At 40.4% G+C, this 21,209-nt stretch overlaps 1 protein-coding gene across 3 annotated transcripts in view; it reads left to right on the top strand.

The window, feature by feature from the left end:
• Positions 1-21,209, top strand: part of CSGALNACT2 (chondroitin sulfate N-acetylgalactosaminyltransferase 2) — a 61,536-nt gene that overhangs the window by 17,591 nt on the left and 22,736 nt on the right. For 2 of the 3 annotated variants that reach the window (XM_063434049.1, XM_063434050.1), the window contains 2 exons: positions 18,703-19,746; positions 20,970-21,186. In XM_063434049.1, the coding sequence (XP_063290119.1) occupies positions 19,092-19,746; positions 20,970-21,186 (872 nt within the window). In that variant the 5' untranslated portion in view covers positions 18,703-19,091. Of the gene's footprint in view, positions 1-4,354; positions 4,436-18,702; positions 19,747-20,969; positions 21,187-21,209 lie in introns of those variants that run through there. The other variant, XM_063434051.1, reaches the window with a different exon arrangement.

Genomic DNA, 21,209 nt, shown 5'->3' with positions numbered 1-21,209 from the left:
TGCTCCTGTGTCGCCTAAAGGAGCTGTCAAGGGCTTTGCCTGTTTGTCAGCCGATACCACACATAGTCCAGAATCGGTAGGGTAGCTTGGTACCGAGCTCCTCTTCCCTCTCTGCTCTCTTCTGGGCTCTCTCCCCAAAGGATCGTGGATGAGCTCTCCGCCCTTTTCGTCCTCTGGATTTCAGCCTTGCTGTATCCCGATCAGCGTCACCGCGGGCTTTGTGGGTGGCAGTGTGCAGGTTGGTATTGTGCTTGTCCACGGCTTCTGGAACCGCTGAGTGAGGGGTAGGTCTGGTCTTCTCCCGTAGCACAGGCTCGTGGGTTGCAGCAATCAGGGGACCCAGCTCCGTTTCCTGCCTGTTTGAGCTTCGTCTCCAATTTATTTTGGAGGTAGCCCTGGTTTTGCGAGGGGGATGCCATTGCAGCGTGCGCCGTGTGGACGGGCGGATCCACGCCACCACCTTTCTCATTGCCATCCGGTGGGGTTGCCTTCGGGCTTTGAGCTTTGCCCAGAGATAGGTGCAGAGCAAGCTTATAAAGTCCCTTGTGTGCTTTGGTGGTGAGATGTGTGGGTGCGTGTTCTGAGGCCGCAGCCGCGGCGCCATCTTGGTTGGGCCCTGTAAGCTTTGTCTGGTAGATGCCTTTGTCGCTTGTGCCGTCATGACTGTGGGGGTATTTGTCCCCAGCGAGGACCGGGATGACCCCCGCCGGTCCACAGGGGGGAGTAGCAGGGTTGTGATGGGCTTTCGCTTAGGAGTGCTTCCTGTACCGGGATATCGTCCGTCTTTCTCGGGCCTCAATGCTCGCTCCACTGTAGGACGCATGGCCGCTTGAGGTCTTGCCGCGGTACTTCGGTGCCGGGTGCGTATCATTGCATTCACCGTGCTGTTCTGCATCTGATTCCGGTCACCAGTTGTTGCCAATGCGGTCGCGTCGATCGGTAACTTCAAGCTTTTGTCCGTGGTTACAGGAGCTCCTAAAATGTGCGGCTGGCCATCTTGGCTGTCAGGCCCCGACCCCCTAGAGTGTTCTTTTAAGATAATATATTATTGCAACGACTCATTTGGATTGCTCCCTAACTTAAAAAAAAAAAAAAAAAAGCTGTCCAAGCATCTTGTTGGTCACGTTTATCATTGTCACATTTAACACTTTGCACTATACATGATGTACCTTTTTTGCACTTCTGAGTATAACTCAAACTGAGCTAAAATGCTGGATTCAATAAACTAGACAAATTCTGTCAATAGCAATTTTAGGAAAATATCCTATAATTAGAGCCATTACAAGAAACCTCCAGTGGAATTCACGGTGAATATATGGCTTGCAGAATTGTTTTTGCGTGTGGGTTTTTTTTTTCTGGATTTTTTTAGGGGACATTTTTCATTAAAATTCTCTTAGGAAATTCTGATTTATATAATTTATTTAAACATTTTGAAAAGTTTTTTTTTTTTTTTAGAAAACTAGAATAATAGTGAGAAAATGTCCAGTTTGTTATACAATTAAGTGATTTTTAAATGTATCATTAGCCATGGTGCAACTGTACTTAAGCTTGCATATGCCTTCTTTTTAGTTCCAGGTGGCAACAACAAAGGGAACGTGAGACCCTTTACTCCATCTCTTGAAGTTTAGCTTTGAGAAGTGAATTGGTTTTTGTGTGGCTCAGCAGGGAGATGAATACTCTGTACAGTAGGCACTCCTGGGACCAGTGGTATCCAGGTATAAAATCTGCTCATCAAGATTTAACTGGTAAACGCCTCCTGACACAAAGTAAATGTCTCGGGATTCTTTACATTGCTATGCTTGCTTTCACAAACTGGAGTTTGTCTGTTGTCGCTAATCATCCGATTCTTGCTGCCTATTTGTCAATCTCCCGAGTTCTCATATTCCCTGTTTTTGCTGCAATGCATTTGCTTAGGGTCTCTCTAAATTAAAAGTGTAATCCAGACGTGGTCTCTGTGCTCATTGTATCTAGAGAGGCATCCGCTACACCTCACTGATGACACCCATTAAAGCTGAAACGACGGGCATTGCTGCATTTCAGTTCTGGACTTTATCTATACTTTGTGTTGGTTGGATATGCAAATGGTATAGATTAAGGTTAGGGTAAGCTATTGAATTTTCAGCTTGAAACAATGCACATCCAGAGATATTTTTGTGTGCTTGAGGCAAGTTGCACCCCCAACACACATGACTTTAGCAGCTGAAGCTGTTCCAGGCTGCCTAATGTCAATTCTGTGCATAATTTACTTCTGTCGTCCGCACACGTTCATGCTGCCGACAGACGCAAACGCTTCTCTTTTGCAGGCAGAGTCTGCAAGGGAGGAAGTTCTTGTCTGCCCTCCCTCCTCCCTATACCCTTTGCAATGTATTTTTTTTGGTCTCCTGCCCTCCTTCCTCCATCTATTCCCTCCTCCCCCACCAAATATAGTGGTCTTGGTCACAGATCCTGACCCTGCAGTCTGACAAATAATACAAGCGAACATCCAAACATAAACTAAATGTTTTATTCCATAGCATTTTTCATCCACGTCATACAATTACTTGATTAGTGGGTAAATGTATTTGAGTTTAGAGAGTAAGGTCATGTAAAATAGTATAATTCTGCAGTAAATACGGTACATTGGAGACAAGCTATTACGAGTGTGAAGTAAAATAGTACATTTGTGAGTGACTGCACTAAGGGCAATTATGATTGCATGTAATGAAACAAACCTTTTTAGATAACTTCATCAGCACGTTGAAGCACTCCGTCACTTAAACGTTAATAAAAAATTACAATGTACCGGTATTTGGACAAAACTTAAAATACCGTGTTTGTTGTTGCAATATGACTGCTGTTTGTGCGTCTGTTCCATTCCACGGGCAGGACCGCGACGTGTTTTTTTTTTAACAAATTATTACTTCATTCACACACTGCACTCAGTATTCCTTTTGATTTGCAAATCTATTTTACATTTCTACAGAGTAAGTGAATATTTTTTATTATTATACATATACCTTATAAATCAACTTTGCCTGTGCAATTATTTTTGTGTGTGTGTGTATGTATGTAAATATATACGTGTGTGTGTGTGTATATATATATATATAGCGCTGTTCAATCAGGGAAAATAGACAATACAATATAGACAAACGAATACAGAAGGAATAGAGGACTCTGCCTATAGGCTTAGATTTAGCATTTACAACCCTTTTTGTACAAAGTACTAAGATAGATGGCTTAAAACCTTACTATCTAATGATAGTTTGAATGTGCATTCTGTTTAATGACGTTTTAGCCAAAGCCAATCAATAGTCTGGGAACAGCCTCTCGGATTAACCTCTGTACATTGTTTTTTATTTTGTAACCATTTAGTGGAAAGTGAGATATTTTTCACTTGTGCAAAGTTGATATATCCTAAGTCTAGGCATGTGTGCAGACTGCTGAACAAATGGGAGTACATCATATATAATACATGGTTATGAAGGATACAAAAATACTTTGAGCATTTTTTATAAAACGTAAATCTTCAAAATCTCTGGAACTGAATAGTGATGCAGATGAATAGATATGAGAGGATGTATGTGTTTGTGAACATGCTACTTATGTCTAGGAAGAATGTGTGCATTTTATTAGCATGTACATCTGTTGATTTTTTTATTTTTTTTTAAACTTTTGTTTCATAATTTGATTAAAGGACTATAGTGTCATCAAAACAAACTCGTTTTACTGACACTAATAACCCTTTGGTCCCCCCAACCCTCAGGGCCCCCCTCCCGCTGTTAAAACCCCTCCAGCCACTTACCTTAATCCAGCGCTGGGCTCCCTCAGCGCAGGTGACCTCTCCTCCCCCTCCGATGTCAGCTCCGGAGTGGAGCCAAATGCGCATGCGCGGCCAAAGCTTTCCTATGGACGTTCTACGTGCTCCATGCGATTTTTCTCTGAAACTGCTATGCTTAGAGCTGCAGGGTTAAAACATGGGGGACCTGGCACCCAGACCACTTCATTGAGCTGAAGTGGTCTGGGTGCCTATAGTGGTCCTTTAATGGAAATTACATTTAATTAAATACTTAGAAGAGGCCTATAATTAATCCACAAAAAATTCAGCACTGAAATATTCTACGGGTTTGTTGAGCCTATTGGAAGTTAATTGAGCAAGGGTCGCCTAGTTTACATTTTTGTTAATCCTTTTCAATTGTCTATTTTTAAGGAATATTTTAACGATGGTAAAGGGTTAATCCTTTTACTTTCCTTCTATGTGTCCCTGTGGTCATGGTCTGTGCTCCTAAAGAAATGCTTCCCACAGCAATTTCTTTTTTTTTTTTTTTTTCGTAGCTTTCTGTAGAGTTGAATTTCACGGGCTGCTATACTTTTTTCGTAGGAAAATTTGCTGTAAATATACATCCAGTCTGACTGAGATTCAGAATGCTGATCTAATAAGGAATATGCTTTGAAGGTAAACCTGACCGGTTATTCAATACTTCAGCAAACAAAAAAAAATACAGATGTCATGAATATTTTGTTGTGTTAAGGACCTGTAAATATACCATTTGAAAACAAAATCTATAGATGGAACTTCCATTTGTGTACTGTTTTGTGCGGCATAGTCAGTGTTTTCTTCTTTGAAGGACCGTGGTTTAAAGTTTAACTTTTTTATTGACATGACCGTTGTAACTGTGGGGATTAGCTATCGTAATGTCTCACATAACAGATCTGACAGTTGCCGAAGGAAATTTTGGGTTTTGTTTTTATGGTGATGCTTTATTTTTTACATTTATTTTTTTTTTTTATACTTTTACAGGTTTTTTTTTTTAATCTATGTGATGACCTTGGCAGTGTCATTACTTTGTAGAGTGTTGTACTTGAGAATCTATATATACTTTTTCCGTGTTCATTTTTCCTACTTATTGATCATATACTTCTGTCAAGGGATAATAAATCGTACGGAAGGCTATCTTTAGTTTTGTGAGGTAAACACTGGTAGACTAAGCAACCTAGTACACTGCTGAAGATAATACAATAATTTTAAATAATTTTTAAAATGTGCCATCAAATGGATCTTTTTAGTTCTTAAAGGACCACTCTAGTGCCAGGAAAACATACTCGTTTTCCTGGCACTAGAGTGCCCTGAGGGTGCCCCCACCCTCAGGGACCCCCTCCCGCCGGGCTCTGGAAAGGGTAAAGTCTTTAAAACGTACCTTTTTCCAGCGGTGGGCGGAGAGCTCTCCTCCTCCGATCCTCCTCCCCGTCGGCTGAATGCGCACGCGCGGCAAGAGCTGCGCGCGCATTCAGCCGGTCACATAGGAAAGCATTGATAATGCTTTCCTATGGACGCTTGCGTGCTCTCACTGTGATTTTCACAGTGAGAAGCACGCAAGCGCCTCTAGCGGCTGTCAGTGAGACAGCCACTAGAGGAAATAGGGGAAGGCTTAACCCATTCACAAACATAGCAGTTTCTCTGAAACTGCTATGTTTATGAAAAAATGGGTTAACCCTAGAAGGACCTGGCACCCAGACCACTTCATTAAGCTGAAGTGGTCTGGATGCCTAGAGTGGTCCTTTAAGCAAAAACTTGATATTCCTCATTGAATGGTTTGTAAAGGTATTCGCGTGTCTTTACTTTTAACCTCTGTTTGATATTGCCTAACCCTATTTATTAAGCTACAGACAGCCTGCCGAGCAGTTTACGTTACCAGGTCCAGATTTCCGTTTAGCTAGACCAGCCAAATGCCCAGGTTGTCACTTTCCAAGGAAGAGCAAGAAACAAGTAGGACATGTGTTGAGACACCACCCATATTTGGACTGATACCGTTGACCATATCGTACATGTTTTTTGTAATTCTCCTTTATTTTTATACACCACACAGAACCCCACCCATCCCAACCCACAAACTTTCCAATTTTATTCCTCCGTCGTTATACTTCCTGGTCCTTATATGTCATATCATGTTTAGCAGTAAACGCATTGCATTGTTCCGTATAAAACCCAATTAGTTTTAATCCCTATGGAAGTGCATTGGTTACTTACGAATAAATCACTTTTTTCCAATTCTCTATCAAACACCAACCTTTTAAAGTGGATCAATCACTTTTGTCGATTTTGCTTATTTTGCAAAGACCCCAAAAGTGACATATCCAAAGTGAGTCCAGAGACTGGAAGGCAAGTTTTATTTACCCCAAGCTGTCCCTCACGGCTGCTGCCATATTTGTCTTCCTTGTCTTCTTCAGCTCCTGGCACTTGAGTTGGCAAGAACCGCGTCAGTGCTCTATGCTTGCACATTCGTGACAGTACAACACTGAGGTATATGGCGGATCCCGCAAGACCGCGGTAGCCTCCGTAGATCAATGCCTGAATCTCACAGCTGTCACTTGTGATGGTTGCTGGGAATGGATAAATGTTAATGGTGGAGCTCTGCATTTTGTCAACTCCAGGCTTGTCCATAAGACCATTTCAGTGAAATTCCATGCAGTCTTGATCGGTATGTAATAAAGAATCTATCTTTATAAAATGCTGTAAAGTGACAAATCTGTAATGACCATATAATTCCTATCCCTAATCTCTACTCAGAGCAGGTACTGTCACTCCCCTGTACCATCATCTACCCAGAGAGATAGAGCTTTCATTACCAGCTTCCGGTAGATTGAGGGATTTCTACTTCATCCACAGACCCTCCTTCTCCTCAATTTACAGTTAAGTGAGGCCAGTAATTGCAAACAGATGATTCAGCTTCCTTTCCCCCTTTCCTTTTCTATCCTGGACACGTGTATTCAAGGTCTGCTACTGAGAAGGAACATTTTCAAATGCTGAATCACTTTCTAAGGGTCTCTTAAGGGGAATTATCTGTTTAACCATTTTGCTGAAAATAGTTGTACATGTATTTAAAGACCTGAATTTTTTTTAAATTTTATTTATTTATTTTTTTAAATGTAACAAGAACACACAAAAAAAATCCACTGAGAATGTCTGCTGTAGTATATGCCCTTGTGGTGTTTAGCATGTAAAGGGTATAATTAAAGTAAACATGACAGGGCCAAAGTCCATAAGTTATGTACTAAATATTTCAAGGAGCCATACATTTATTTTTTTTATTTTTTTAACTGCATGCTTAATTTTTAAACCTTTTTCTCATTTGTATACACCGCTCTAATACTTTTAATACATTTTTAGTAACTGAGCTCACAACTATTTACCATGACACTCCATTCTGTGTACATTATATCTTGTCAAATTACATGACCTCTCTCTGCCTGAATGGAACACTCATATCCTAGGGCCTGCATAGGCAACCTTCGGCACTGTAGATGTTTTGGACTACACCTCCCATGATGCTTTGCCAGCATTATGGGTGTAAGAGCATTATGGGGGATGTAGTCCACAACATCTGGAGTGCCAAAGGTTGCCTACCACTGTCCTAGGGTCTGTTCTAAAGTCTGCCAGACCCCTTTTGCATTGCCCAGTAATTGTAATTATTGCATTATTTGCAAAACAAAACAGGCCTTTCACATGAGGGGAGTTACAATGAACGAAGTGTCGTAAGTGTAGTTTGGATGACATATATCTGCCATATATACCTTACGGGAACATTCTACACACCAAAACCAGTGCACTGCCAATGGTTTGACTTCTTACTTTGGGTCCGCTGGACTTTGCTCCCTCACAGCTGTCAACTCTCTTCACTGAGTTAAGCAGTGGTGTGGGGCTTTGCTCATTTGCTGAGAGCAATTAGCTGGCTCTCTTAATAAACTGGCACTGGCAATTAGCTGGCTCTCTCAATAAACTGGCCCTGCACAAGAGGGTGCAGCTCCTTCCTTGCAAGAGCTGTTGGCTCTCACTTCTGGCTTTGCATATTTGGATTTGCATATTGCAATGTCTCTCAAGCTTCATATTATTCAAAGTCCCGTAATTTAAAGTGACGCAACTTGCATGGCATTATCACATACTTTCTAGACACAGCAAAATGTTTTGTTTGTTTTAGTAGAACAAATGATCTTTTAGAAAACAAATTATCTATAAAAACAAATATCCAATAACAGGTATTGATGCAAGTGGCAACTTTAGTATGGTTCGGACAACAAATTTAATAATTTGTCATATAATTAGATAGTAAATTAAAACCTACTGGTTCAATACAAGAGAAAAATAAAAATGAATTCTTAAAATATTGCAACCAGTTCATAGTATTAATCATATAAGAGATTTTGCATAAAGAACAGATGATATTAAAAGTATATTACCCTATTAACCAGAATGGGTGTCAAAAGGAAGTGCACATAGTGAGTTTAACACACCCAAAAAGCATACCATATTACAAGGTGCCATAATGACCAATTGTCAGAACACAATGGAAATAAAGAGATGAGGTAGATATTATGAATGTAAGTTATGTGAAGTTATGTACAGCCAGGAAGAGCATGGGGGAAGGTAGGGGTGGTGTAGCAATGTGTTGAAAAGGTTAGCAACCAAATTCTATCACCCAAAATATGAATAACTGTGTACAGAAACATTAAATGACAATAATACAAACTGCATGCACAGAAAATTACAGTGGCAAACTACCGGTATAATTGGAAACTATTCTATAGTATCACATGATAATATGGTAACAATCCAAGAATAAATGAGGTGAGGCATCTTCCATGCTACAGTCAGTACCTTGACGTTGTGGGAGTTACTGCAGGATGTTAAATGCAGAGCATCACAATCGCTGTTCCTCTGAGTGAGTGTGAGATGAGGCCTTGGCGATTTTACCTAAGAAATTTAAATCTGGCATATGTTAAATGGACCCTATTTTTTTTTTTTTTTTTTTTAATACCGGTAAGTAGATAATGCATTAATACATGATGCAATAAAATAAAGTCAATGAGTAGAAAACAACAGACTTTATTTGCCTGTCCATGGGAAGACTCCACCAATCAATCTACCTGCTAGAGTTCCACACAGCATATGGAATTAGTGTAACTACTTTATAAACTGGTTGGAACAGTGATATGGGTGTTATCTGTTTTACATTAAGCTTTTTTTACTGTTTGGTAAATAGCATAGTGTGCCGTGATTTCACGACCTGACCGTGCTTGCATGCTATTTCCAGAAGACTAGATGGGTCTCTCTTTGTTTTGCATGTGGCTTGTTCATGTCATACATGCAAGAGGTACAGTCTGATACTGAAAAGTATCTGTCGACTCAAGTGGGATAGCTAATAGTTCAGATGAAGTCAGAGGAAGGTGGGCGAAACGCGTCATGAGAGATGTCATGAGGAGATACGCAGAGCCCGGGTTGATAGGGCTCTGGTAAATGTGAGTGAGACCCCCAGACATATGTTTTTCACTATATATATACTGTTTGGGTATTATTATAGCTAATAGTTTGTCATGGGTGGTTAGAAAATGTGAGCGGAAACTGGCTTGAGAATAGCTGCAATGATGCGTAATTTATGGTGGTGATTGGGGAAGTAGGGCAAATGAGGTGGTTTACATTAAACTGATTCTGTCAAAGCTTACATTTCTCTTATGGTTTCCTCTTGCAGAATCTGTTCTTCTTTTCTTCATTTCTGATGTGAAAGAAGAACATATTCTGAAAGAGAGAGAGAAATGGAAACAGTAGGAGAAAGGTAAGTTTCAGATGACAGAGACACTTTAAGTAGTGATGTATATGGCAATGCTTGGGAGGTGAATGAAGGCAAGTGACAGGTGACCTTTGGCAATGGAATGTAAACTTGCAAGGATGGATTAAATTATGCCCTGGGGTAAAATCAGCTGAGCTCAATGCTCCCTCTAAATTGAGTTTTTTTGTTATTTTTAGTTTATGCGAAGGTTGTCATGTTTATGGTGTGAGTTAAAATATTTTGGGGGGTAGCACCAATAATTTTGTAGTTAACAGGTTTCTATCTGCAACAATGTTGGATTCATACTCCTAAAGCCAACATTTATCATGTATTCTGCAAATATGACCTTTATTAGTGTCAAAGACAAAGGTTTTAAGTTTCAGAAGAACTGGATTTTCTCAAATGTTTGAATGATTACTTAGCTGACTGGTAGTAATGAAGTGCTAATTCAATTAGTTTAGTGGATCCCAAACCAGTTCAATGAGATGTTATGTATGGGGTACGCATCGAAATATATTATGTTTGTATTCAGAGCACCACCAGCTGAGCTTTGCATGTGAAGTCCGTTTCTCTCTCCAACATTTGTTTTAGAAGCTGTAGCAGGAGTTGTTGCCAGAAAGTGGAGCTGTTTTGGTTTTTTTTTTCTGCTGTAGTACTTTGTTCTAAAACAAACTTTTGCTGCAAGAAAGCACGGTAATTGAAATAGAAAATGGCTGGGAAATTTGGGTCCTAAGAGGGATGTCACATCTAAAAAGGGACACTTCTAAACATCTAAAAATTGTTCCTTTCCTACTATTGTCTAATAGCAGGAGTTCCAAATGATTAAAGAATAAAGCTTGTCAGGTATTTCTAAAAGTGTTTGTAAGTAGAAGTTTGGTAAAAGACATTCTACCTGCAAGGTGGAAACCAGGTGAGTTATTAATCAACAAAATATTTTTTAAATTGTGTATGCTTTGGGGGGGTAAATTCTCTTCTTTTTTTTTTTTTTTTTAACTGAGGAAGTGTCGTTTTAAATACAGTTGGCATAGTTGATGTGGCTGAATGTACCTCAGTAGCTTTTGACACTGTGTTCTTAGTTAAACAAGTTTAAAAAAACTAATTGAGGGGAGTTACATTTTATAATTCTTGTAGAATTAACTTGGGAATGTCAATACTTGTATGTGTACAGGAAATCTAACAAAGTTTGCAAACCAGGAACATGTAAAAGTAAAAAATAAAGCAATAGTGCGTACTTCTGAAATAAACCTACATCATTGTTAAGATAAGGACAAATTATCGCATATCTGATAACCTGTTCCGTGCGTCAGGCTTTGTGCCATTTTGATGGGTGGCATTTTTTCTCAGCCTCAAAGGACAATGTCCTCTCTCTCTTTATTTTTTTTATTTACTTTTTAAGACCTACCATAAGGATGCATACAGGAATGTCAAAGAGATAGGAAAAGAGTAGGGTTATATAATACAGAAAGGTTTATTGAGGAACTCGACAGATATTACTTGAAAAAAATTGAGAGGTTGCCAAGTTTCACGAATGTGCTAGTGTTGCAGCTCACCAACCATTTAATGTTGATGCACTTTGGTTGGCTTCCTTCCTTGGGGTTATGGATATTTTTTATACATTTAGTGACCATCACTAAGCACTTTTTTTTTTATAAATCTTAGTTTTGCAATACACTGTTATGTATACCAATGAATAATTGTTTAAGGCAATTAGAAAAAAATATTTTATGATATTAAAATTATTATAAATGCAAAAAATGTGTTTATTGGGGAATAACACAACCCCAAGACTATAATGTGAATTTGATTTTACTAAATAAAAGGTTCAACAGGCAAAAGAGACCTGCAGGTTATTGTCTTGAAGAGCTTAAAGAACGCAAATAATGTGACAGTATTTTAAAAGTAATAGCCACAGGAATGCTTAAGTATATAGGAAGTGGAACACTTTTAAGAATTTCCTTAGAATAGTCTGTCTAGTTTTAGATGAATTTCCTAATAAATAAAACATACAATAGAGAATATTCAATGAAAAGGTCTGCACATGGAGAGAACCTGTATTCCTGACCCTATAGTGTTAACACCACCATCTAATCCCCCTGGGCCCCTCATGCCTCCATAAATATAGCAAAATCTTACTGTATTCAAGCCTGAAGCTGTAGATCTGCATGCTGTTTGCCTAAAAAAAGAAAAAACAAGCAGCCTGCTGACCTCATCAGAAGTGGTAGCCTGATCCAATCACAATGCTTCCCCATAGGATTGGTTGAGACTGACAAAGAGGCAGATCAGGGGCAGAACCAGCAAGGTTCAAACACAGCCCTGGCCAATCCGCATCTCCTCAATGAATCTCTATGATTCAGTTCAGTGTCTGCATGCAGAGGGGGGAGATACTGAATGTTTGGATGCATTTTAGGCAGCCATGACCCAGGAAGGATCTCTAACAGCCATCTGAGGAGTGGCCAGTTAAGTTATCACTAGGCTGAAATGTAAACACTGCATTTTCTCTGAAACAAGCAGTGTTTACAGCAAAAAGCCTGAAGGTAATGATGCTACTCATCAGAACAAATTCAATAAGCTGTAGTTGTTCTGGTGACTATAGAGTCCCTTTAAAGATACCAAGTACCATAATCACTACTGCATGCTGTAACTCCCCCACCCAACATTGTAAGTAGTCAAGCCATTTTAGAATGGGAGTAGTTGTGTTCGTGTTTAAATAATAGCATTCCTGTTTGCTTATTGTTAATTTAGATTGTTTTACGGTTTCCTCGCCACAATAGTATCTACTGCTTGATACAAAAGGACTGAACACCTTGCTTTATTTTATGCATTAATTTCTTTTAAAATTGAACATATTAAAAGTTTTCCTTAGGCACTTATTGTTATTACTTTCTAAATTAAGAAATACGTTTCAACCTTGGCATCTCTTGCATTTTTCTCAATTTAATGATACTTGGTGGTATATTTTTTTTTTTTTTTTTTTTGGGGGGGGAGGGGGGGTTTGCATTTTTTTTCTTAAGTCCAATCAACAATTTAGGGTTTGTCCCTTGCTTTTTTTCTTTAATACCACCATTACCCCGTTTTACTGTAAAGGCTCTATTCTCTCTAAGTAACTACTAATAGAGGAAATATTGGAAAAATAAACTGTTATCTTTAGGAGGAAACAAAATCCAGAATAACCCTTGTGCTGTTTTGTTTTTATCACAATCAAAAACAGAGATTAGAAGTTTGGAGAATGCATCTGAACAGCCAATAATTAATCCAACCATCATAACCACTAGCATGTTGTAGTGAAAATGATTGTAAGAATACCTTGGTGTCTTTCGTTGTAATTGAGTAAATGGTTTTGCAGCCATTTGCCTTCTTACCTGGGTCCCCGCTGAGCCTGGGCCTTCTGTGTAGGCAGGGTTACAACATCCGGTTTCAGTAGAGCTTGCAATGCGTGATGCCAATCTTGATACTTGTTCATTGTCTGAAAGTGTCAGCTTAGCTCCTTACACCCATCCATGTGTCTCATTTCTCCCCCAGCCCCCTCCATGTGTCTCATTTCTCCGCCACCCCTCATGTGTTTCATTTCTCCGCCACCCCTCCATGTGTCTCATTTCTCCCCCACCCCTCCATGTGTCTCATTTCTCCCCCACCCCTCCATGTGTCTCATTTCTCCCCCACCCCTCCATGTGTCTCATTTCTCCCCCACCCCTCCATGTGTCTCATTTCTCCCCCAGCCCCCTCCATGTGTCTCATTTCTCCCCCAGCCCCCTCCATGTGTCTCATTTATCCCAGCCCCTCATGTGTCTCATTTCTCCGCCACCCCTCCATGTGTTTCATTTCTCCGCCACCCCTCCATGTGTCTCATTTCTCCCCCACCCCTCCATGTGTCTCATTTCTCCCCCACCCCTCCATGTGTCTCATTTCTCCCCCACCCCTCCATGTGTCTCATTTCTCCCCCACCCCTCCATGTGTCTCATTTCTCCCCCACCCCTCCATGTGTCTCATTTCTCCCCCAGCCCCTCCATGTGTTTCATTTCTCCGCCACCCCTCCATGTGTCTCATTTCTCCCCCACCCCTCCATGTGTCTCATTTCTCCCCCACCCCTCCATGTGTCTCATTTCTCCGCCACCCCTCCATGTGTTTCATTTCTCCCCCACCCCTCCATGTGTTTCATTTCTCCCCCACCCCTCCATGTGTTTCATTTCTCCCCCACCCCTCCATGTGTTTCATTTCTCCCCCACCCCTCCATGTGTTTCATTTCTCCCCCACCCTCCATGTGTTTCATTTCTCCCCCACCCCTCCATGTGTCTCATTTCTCAGCTGCCCCTCCATGTGTCTCATTTCTCCCCCACCCCTCCATGTGTTTCATTTCTCCGCCACCCATCCATGTGTCTCATTTCTCCGCCACCCCTCCATGTGTCTCATTTCTCCGCCACCCCTCCATGTGTTTCATTTCTCCGCCACCCATCCATGTGTCTCATTTCTCCGCCACCCCTCCATGTGTCTCATTTCTCCGCCACCCCTCCATGTGTCTCATTTCTCCGCCACCCCTCCATGTGTCTCATTTCTCCGCCACCCTGCCATGTGTCTCATTTCTCCGCCACCCCTCCATGTGTCTCATCTCTCTGCCACCCCTCCATGTCTCATTTCTCCCCCACTCCTCCATGTGTCTCATTCCCCCCCAGCCCCTCCCCGTGTCTCATTCTCTCCCCTCCAGCCCCTTCCCAGTGTCTCATTTTATTGCTTTTTTTTATCATTACTAAAACCTGAAAATACCCTCCAGTTACCCTTAAATAGCATCCTAAATAAATTTACATGGCAATTGTAGTGATTGTTGATGCTAGTATGTTATGATTAGATTCTATATATATGTTACTCTATATCACTCTGATTGCATTTCTTAGCTGTCAGTTAAGGCATTATAGCCACTTTGATGGGTTTCTACATTGCCTGGAAGATACCTGGTGAATATTGCTGTTACACCTCAATTGTTAGGATGCCCGCAATAGCCCAGAACATTTTGAATTTTGTGTGTACCCGCTCCAGAGGTCCCCTTCAGCCTTCCAGCATGGGCTGAGTTCCCTGATGGATGTTGCAGGCTGTCACCGCGATTGGATGACAAGGTAAACCTCAGAGGGTTATGTGACAGCCTAATGCCAGAGTCGTCCAGCAATACTTGGATTCATCTTCCAATGCTATAGCAATCCTTGACCTTGCCACTATCTCTGAGATCAGCAGCTCTGCTGGATTTGAAACCTCTGTTAGTGCCTTGATCCTACTTTGTGTGCGGGCCATCACCAAGAGGTTAAATTAACACCTGGGCCACTGACAAAAAATAATGTAAACCCTTCTGCCTCCACAAATTCCATTACCTAATGTGAAAAGATTGTTCCTCTTCCCAAATAATAGCCAAGAAGAGTCTGCAGTACGTAAAATCACATTTTACCCTTTAAAATTACACAATGTTCTGGCAAGGGGAGTTAAAATCTCACCAGCATTGCAACATTTCTTCTATTACAAAACGTTTTATTTGGGTTTAATACTTTATATTTTTCATACTAAAGGTCATATTTTATCAAGTCAAAAATCAGATACTGCTTAGGGACAAAGTTTTAAATCACTATGGATTAAAATCTAGAATGCCTCTCCAAATTGAAACCTTGTCCCCAGAATAGTACCTGAGTTATTAAATAATTTAGCCATATACCGTTGGCTAGTGGACTGTGAGTGCTTAGCTTGTATTATAGTAGAACCTTGAAAAATTTCCAAACTGTCTTTGCAGTATTGCATACCTCTCACGTGTCCCTGTTTAGGAAAGACAGTCACTATGTTGGGCCCAAATCCCTGTGTCTTTCTTTTTTCTATTACAATGTGCCTCTTTTCTGAAAGCTGCATATTGTTATAATGCTTCCAGGAATGTGTCTTTAAACTACAATAAAATGTGTTTAGTAACGCATTGTTTTTGTTTAACCCCTTAAGGACACATGACATGTGTGACATGTCATGATTCCCTTTTATTCCAGAAGTTTGGTCCTTAAGGGGTTAAAATGCATTATTCTTGTTTTAAGTTACATTTTAGTTCCATAAATTATTAGTTTCACTTAAACCGGACACCATGCACGCGCACATGTATGCACCCCTAAATTTGAAAGTGTCCCTATTTGTCCATTTAAAAAAGTATAGGACTGCAAACCTATCAGCCTGGGATGCCTGCAATTGCAGAATATGACACGTCATGTATGACTTTAAAGGTACCCGTGTTTTAAACAAACTTACCAGGCAAAGTACACGTCTAACTAAGTCCGGATTCCATTGTGGCTTTTTCTCAAAATATGATGTTCCCATCCTGAAATTTATAAGTCATGAAATCATCAGCCTCTGCAAGAATTTGGACACTTGTCCATCCGAATGCATTGAATTTAATATTCACAAACCTTTTCTATTCCCTTTCCTTTTTATGCATGCTCACACGTCGAAGTACTTACCTCCTATTTGAGCATACTCCCCCTGATATACAAGTAAGAATATTAAAGATCAATAATTAATATCTACCAACATTTTAAATGGACAAAGAGGGACACTTTAATATTAGAGATTTGAGTATGGGTGAGGCGTTGGGCAGGTCTGTTCTAATGTTCTGAGACATTTTAGATGACTTACTGATAATGTTATCAATTAAAATTTAAAAAAGAACAATGTATCTTATTTACACAGACTAAACACAACTACAATACATGTGTTTATTAATCAAAGACTCGGTAAGGTGATTATTATTGATGTAAATCTCTATTTTTCTGTATCTGTGATTCAAGTTCTTTGTTTATCTAGACTCCTGATAAGAGGGGACATTTTGTATATAGCTCCCTATGTGTGCAAACCCGCTAAAATGTGAGATAGATGGCAGCCCTTAGAGATCTGTACCAGACCAGTTACTGGCTCCACCCAATGGGTGTGTCCACCCTTAGAATTGACAGGCCATCCTGACATGAATGCACACCAGGCTGCCTGCCAATCAAGTAGGCTGGCAGCCCATGGTTGGACCATGCATGGTTCTAATGCCCTGAAGCTAGCACAAGCGTGTCTAATGACGCACTCGGACTAAGCTTGTTGGGGATAGTTCTCTGGTGTCACCAAAAACAGGACACTGGGGATCAAATTCAGGACAGGAGATAGGACCCAAGAATTGGGACTACCTTGATGAAATCGGGACGATTGGAAGGCTTGCATCATGTTGGAGAAATCTTTAAACCCATGTATATTTGTGACATTTATATTCAATGTGGTGTGCAAGGCAGTCTGTAAGTTTAGGAAGGTATACAAGGTAAATCATATTTAAGGCAAACATAGCCATACTGAAAACAGTACTAACTAGAATATTTTTTACCCCCCTAATTTATCAGTTTTGCCCTAAACTTTGAATTCCTGTAAAATCTTCCCTGCTTATTTGTATTTGCTGGATGCAGAAGCCATCAGCCATGATAGAGCGTATACAATCCCTTCTGACTAAATGCTCTCTTATAAAGAGCAGGATGTACAATGTCATTTTTACTTTGTCTCAGGCACATCCATACTATTTATCTGTGTATTGAGGAGCGCGTCATGTAATGTGCTCGCTGGTGTTTTGCTTTAACTGCCCTATAAGAAGACATGCCTGTCCGTGATGTTGTGATGATGCCGTAATACCCACAGGGCTGCCTACGGAGGCAATGACTAAATCTGTATGACTGTCAGACTGGAAAACCAAATGTTGAATATTATGTATAATCTTTCAGTCCATTATATGGGACCTCAGTTTTTCCAAGACATTCCCAGACATTACTTATCCTGTCTCTCTTAACCGTAAGCAGTTAAGACCTGTTGTAACAGTTTGCTGTAGAGTGAGATATTATACAAGTAAGGACTGTGGGTTATCCATCAACGATCCGTTACAGTGAACTGAAATCCAAAGTATAAAAACTAGAATAGCTAAATTAAAAGGGGGCTAACTTGGAGAGTCTTTAACTCGCTATTTAGTGACTAAAACTCATGTTTTCATTACCATTTATCCAATCTGTAGACTTTGTAAACATGACCACTAAACTTTAGCAAATATGAATTATTTCCCTTAAGAAAAGAAAATGCTATTTATTATTTTGTTGTTGTGTTTTTTCCCAGATTTGTGTTTCTAAATGTATCCGTGGACATTTTTAATTTCAGCAATACGACAATACGTGTTAAACAGAAACTGACACTTGGAAATTAAAGTTTGCTGGTAGTTTTGTTTTTGTCTACAGAGAAACAAAAACAAAACAACCCCCCAAAAAAAGTCTTAAATTTGTTTCAAACCTGTGTTCGCATATCAAAATGTCCCACGATTCCCAATGTGGGCTGTGATTGCACTTGTAGGGAATTAAGGTAATAAGATGTCTGACTCACAGAGCAACGTATAAACACCACACTGCAGTAGTTGTAGTGTCAGAAGTGCCCCCCTCCCAATTTAAGTATTCAAGCTGTTTTAGAACAGTTTGACTTTTTATCTTGTGTCCGCCAGTGCTGATCCCTGCCTCCAGTACTGTCTCTTCTCTACCAGGAAGTGGATGGCTGAGAGTGATAAAATGATACTCTCGGCCAGTAAGCTAGGCCTGCACAACATGGCTTATTTCAGGGTGGATAACAGAAGCTCCCAAGTTAAAAGTTTGACAAGATACAATGGGGAGTGCCATGGTGTTTAAGAGCTGCTTTAAAGGAACACTATAGGGTCAGGAACACAAACATGTATGCCTTGCCCTATAGTGTTACAACAACCATCTATCCCCCCTGCCACCCTAGTAAAATCTAACTTTCGTAAACACTGCATGTTCTCTGAAAAGACAGTGTTTACGGCAAAAAGAATGAAGGTAATTATTATACTCACCAGAACAAATACATATATAGGTGACTATAGTGTCCATTTAAGATAAGGGCTTAAAATGTATACTGGTATTTGGAAGTTTATGGCTAGTCTGATGTTAGGGGATGTTCTAGGGAGCATGGTGGCCCTTTGTTTCCGAAACCCCATAACCTTTTAGTATCTTATTGCCTAAAATATTGTGGATTGCAAAGTATTTTATTTTTTGTGCTCTGAAGTTCTGATCTAAATTTTTTACTTTTTGTCTTAAAGGATACCTCCCTCTTGGATCTAATGTGTTCATGAATTTAAGCCCAGGGCAGTGGAAGTTGGGGGCCAACTTGTTCCTGATGAGCTGCAGTTTGTAAGATGACCAATCCGCATCATCGAGCCACAGGTGCTTGTATGTGAACTTGTTCCAACGAATGTTCATGATGGGTCAATGGAGTTCACATGAAGGTAATACAGTTGTGATATTGTTTGAAAACATCGAGTATGCACACCATTAGAAGTGTGCAACAGAAAACCAGAATCTTTTTTTTGATTCAATGACGTGAGCCACTGTGTGCCGTGATTAATCTAGGAGTGTGAGTAAAAAACGAACTGCTCTTTGCTGGCAGCCAGGTTGACTTGATGCCTGAAGAAGACCATTTTCTAAAAGAATGCCCAGGAGAGGATTATTTCTCCAAGGCAGGACCCGTTGGTTATTGGTTGGGCTTGCCCTGGTGTTCAGTTTACTGCTTTTAATGTATTTATTGGAATGTGCTCCCGCGTCTGAACAAAATGTCTCTCTTCCTGGAATCCCTGGAGAAATGTACAGCAAGGAATATTACCAGGCTCTCCTCCAAGAACAGGAGGAACATTACAAAAGCCGTGCCAGCAGCCTAAAACGCCAGATTGCCCAACTTAAGCAGGAACTCCAAGAGATGAGCGAGAGACTGAGATTGGCACAGGAAAAGAAGCTCTCTGCTGCCAATGGTGTGGCACACCAAGGTAACAAAGACCAGCCCAACGACTTACTTGAGTTTCTTCACTCACAGATTGATAAGGCAGAGGTTATTGCAGGTGCAAAACTGGCAAGTGAATATGCTGTGGTACCCTTTGAAAGTTTCAATGCAATGAAAGTTTACCAACTGGAGATGGGATTGACACGGCACCCGGAGGAAAAACCCACCAGGAAGGATCGGAGGGATGAACTGGCTGAGGTTATAGAGGCTGGGCTAGAAGTTATCAATAATCCAGAAGATGATGAGGAGGAAGAACAAGACAACAGAGATGGTGACAAAGTGATGTTCAGCGAAACTGACTTTCTTGAAGGTGAGAACTTTAAACATTATTATTTAATCATTGTTTCTAGATACATGTAGAGTTTTCAAGCAGCAGAATTATTTTAACTATTACTTTTAATACATGGTTTCTATAGTGCCAGGAAAACAAACCCATTTTCCTGGCGCTATAGGCTCCTGCAGTGCCCCACTCCCACGGTGGTAAAGGGGTTAAAACCCCTTCAGTCACTTACCTGAATCCAGTTCCACCCACACTCCTCCCCTGCTGACGTCAGCCAGTGGGAGGACACGCTCCCATTAGGATTTTCCCATAGGAAAGCATTATTCAATGCTTTCCTATGGGGAAAAAATCTGACGCTGGAGGTCCTCATGCAAGCGTGAGGACGTTCAGCGTCAGATAACGGACCAAAGGACCATTTTGATTATGGAAGTCCCTCTAGTGTCTGTCCGTTTCTCAGAAACTGCAATAATTACCTCTGTAGGGTTAAGGGACATGTGACATTGAACCCAGACCACTTCAGTGAGCTGAAGTGGTCTAGTGCCTACAGTGTCCCTTTAATAATGTGTCTCCTAAATTAACTTAAAGGGACACAATAGTCACCAGAATAACTACAGCTTAATGAAGTTGTTCTGGTTTCTATATTTTTTCCCTGCAGGCTTTTTAATGTTAACATTATTGCCTTTTCAAAGAAAAGGCAGTGTTTACATTACTGTCTAGGAACACTTCTAGTATCAGTCACTCAGATGGCCATTAGAGGTGCTTCCTGGGTCAGTGCTGCATTGTATTAATTCAATGAATCTCTATGACACAGCTCAGCATGTTGCCATGCATGCTCATTAGCCTCCCAATGCTTTTTATGGGAAAGAATTGGATCGGCTGATATTGTCAAATTTGATGATCTCGGCAAATGAGGCAGGGCAGAGCCAGCAATACCGACGCAGCTCTGGCAAAGAGGGATGTAAACTACATTTTTAAAGTAAGGAGAGGGGGCTGGGGCCCTAAACTGTGCTTTTTAAACTATAGTGTCAGAAATACATGTATGTACTCCTGAAACTATAGATTTCCTTTAACAATGCTTTAGAAATTTGCCTCCTTTTAACGCCTTTCATAATGATGACATGTCTTTGTTACTATAATTAGGAATTGTCTAATTCTGTTGGGGCTCTTTAAATTTGTTTAATTATATCTTTAGAAAGTAATACCGTAATTTGTCTTTTAAGAAATAAATAAAAATTGATCTTTCATCTCTCAAGGTTACTACCGCACAGAAAGGGACAAGGGTTCTCATTATGAACTTTTCTACAAGAAGCAAGATGTTCAAGCCTACCGGCATGTAACTCTATTTCGACCATTTGGACCACTTATGAAGGTGAAAGTGGAAACTGAAGACACTTCTAAAACTTTAGTTAATATCATCGTGCCACTTTCTGATCGAACGGATGCTTTCGCTCAGTTTTTGCAAACCTACCGGTAAGCAACATTTGTGGAAAGGA

The sequence above is a fragment of the Pelobates fuscus genome, chromosome 10 (genome assembly GCF_036172605.1).
Source record: "Pelobates fuscus isolate aPelFus1 chromosome 10, aPelFus1.pri, whole genome shotgun sequence".
In the NCBI taxonomy this organism is placed as follows: Eukaryota; Metazoa; Chordata; class Amphibia; order Anura; family Pelobatidae; genus Pelobates; species Pelobates fuscus.
This window is presented reverse-complemented; position numbering and strand designations above follow the sequence as displayed.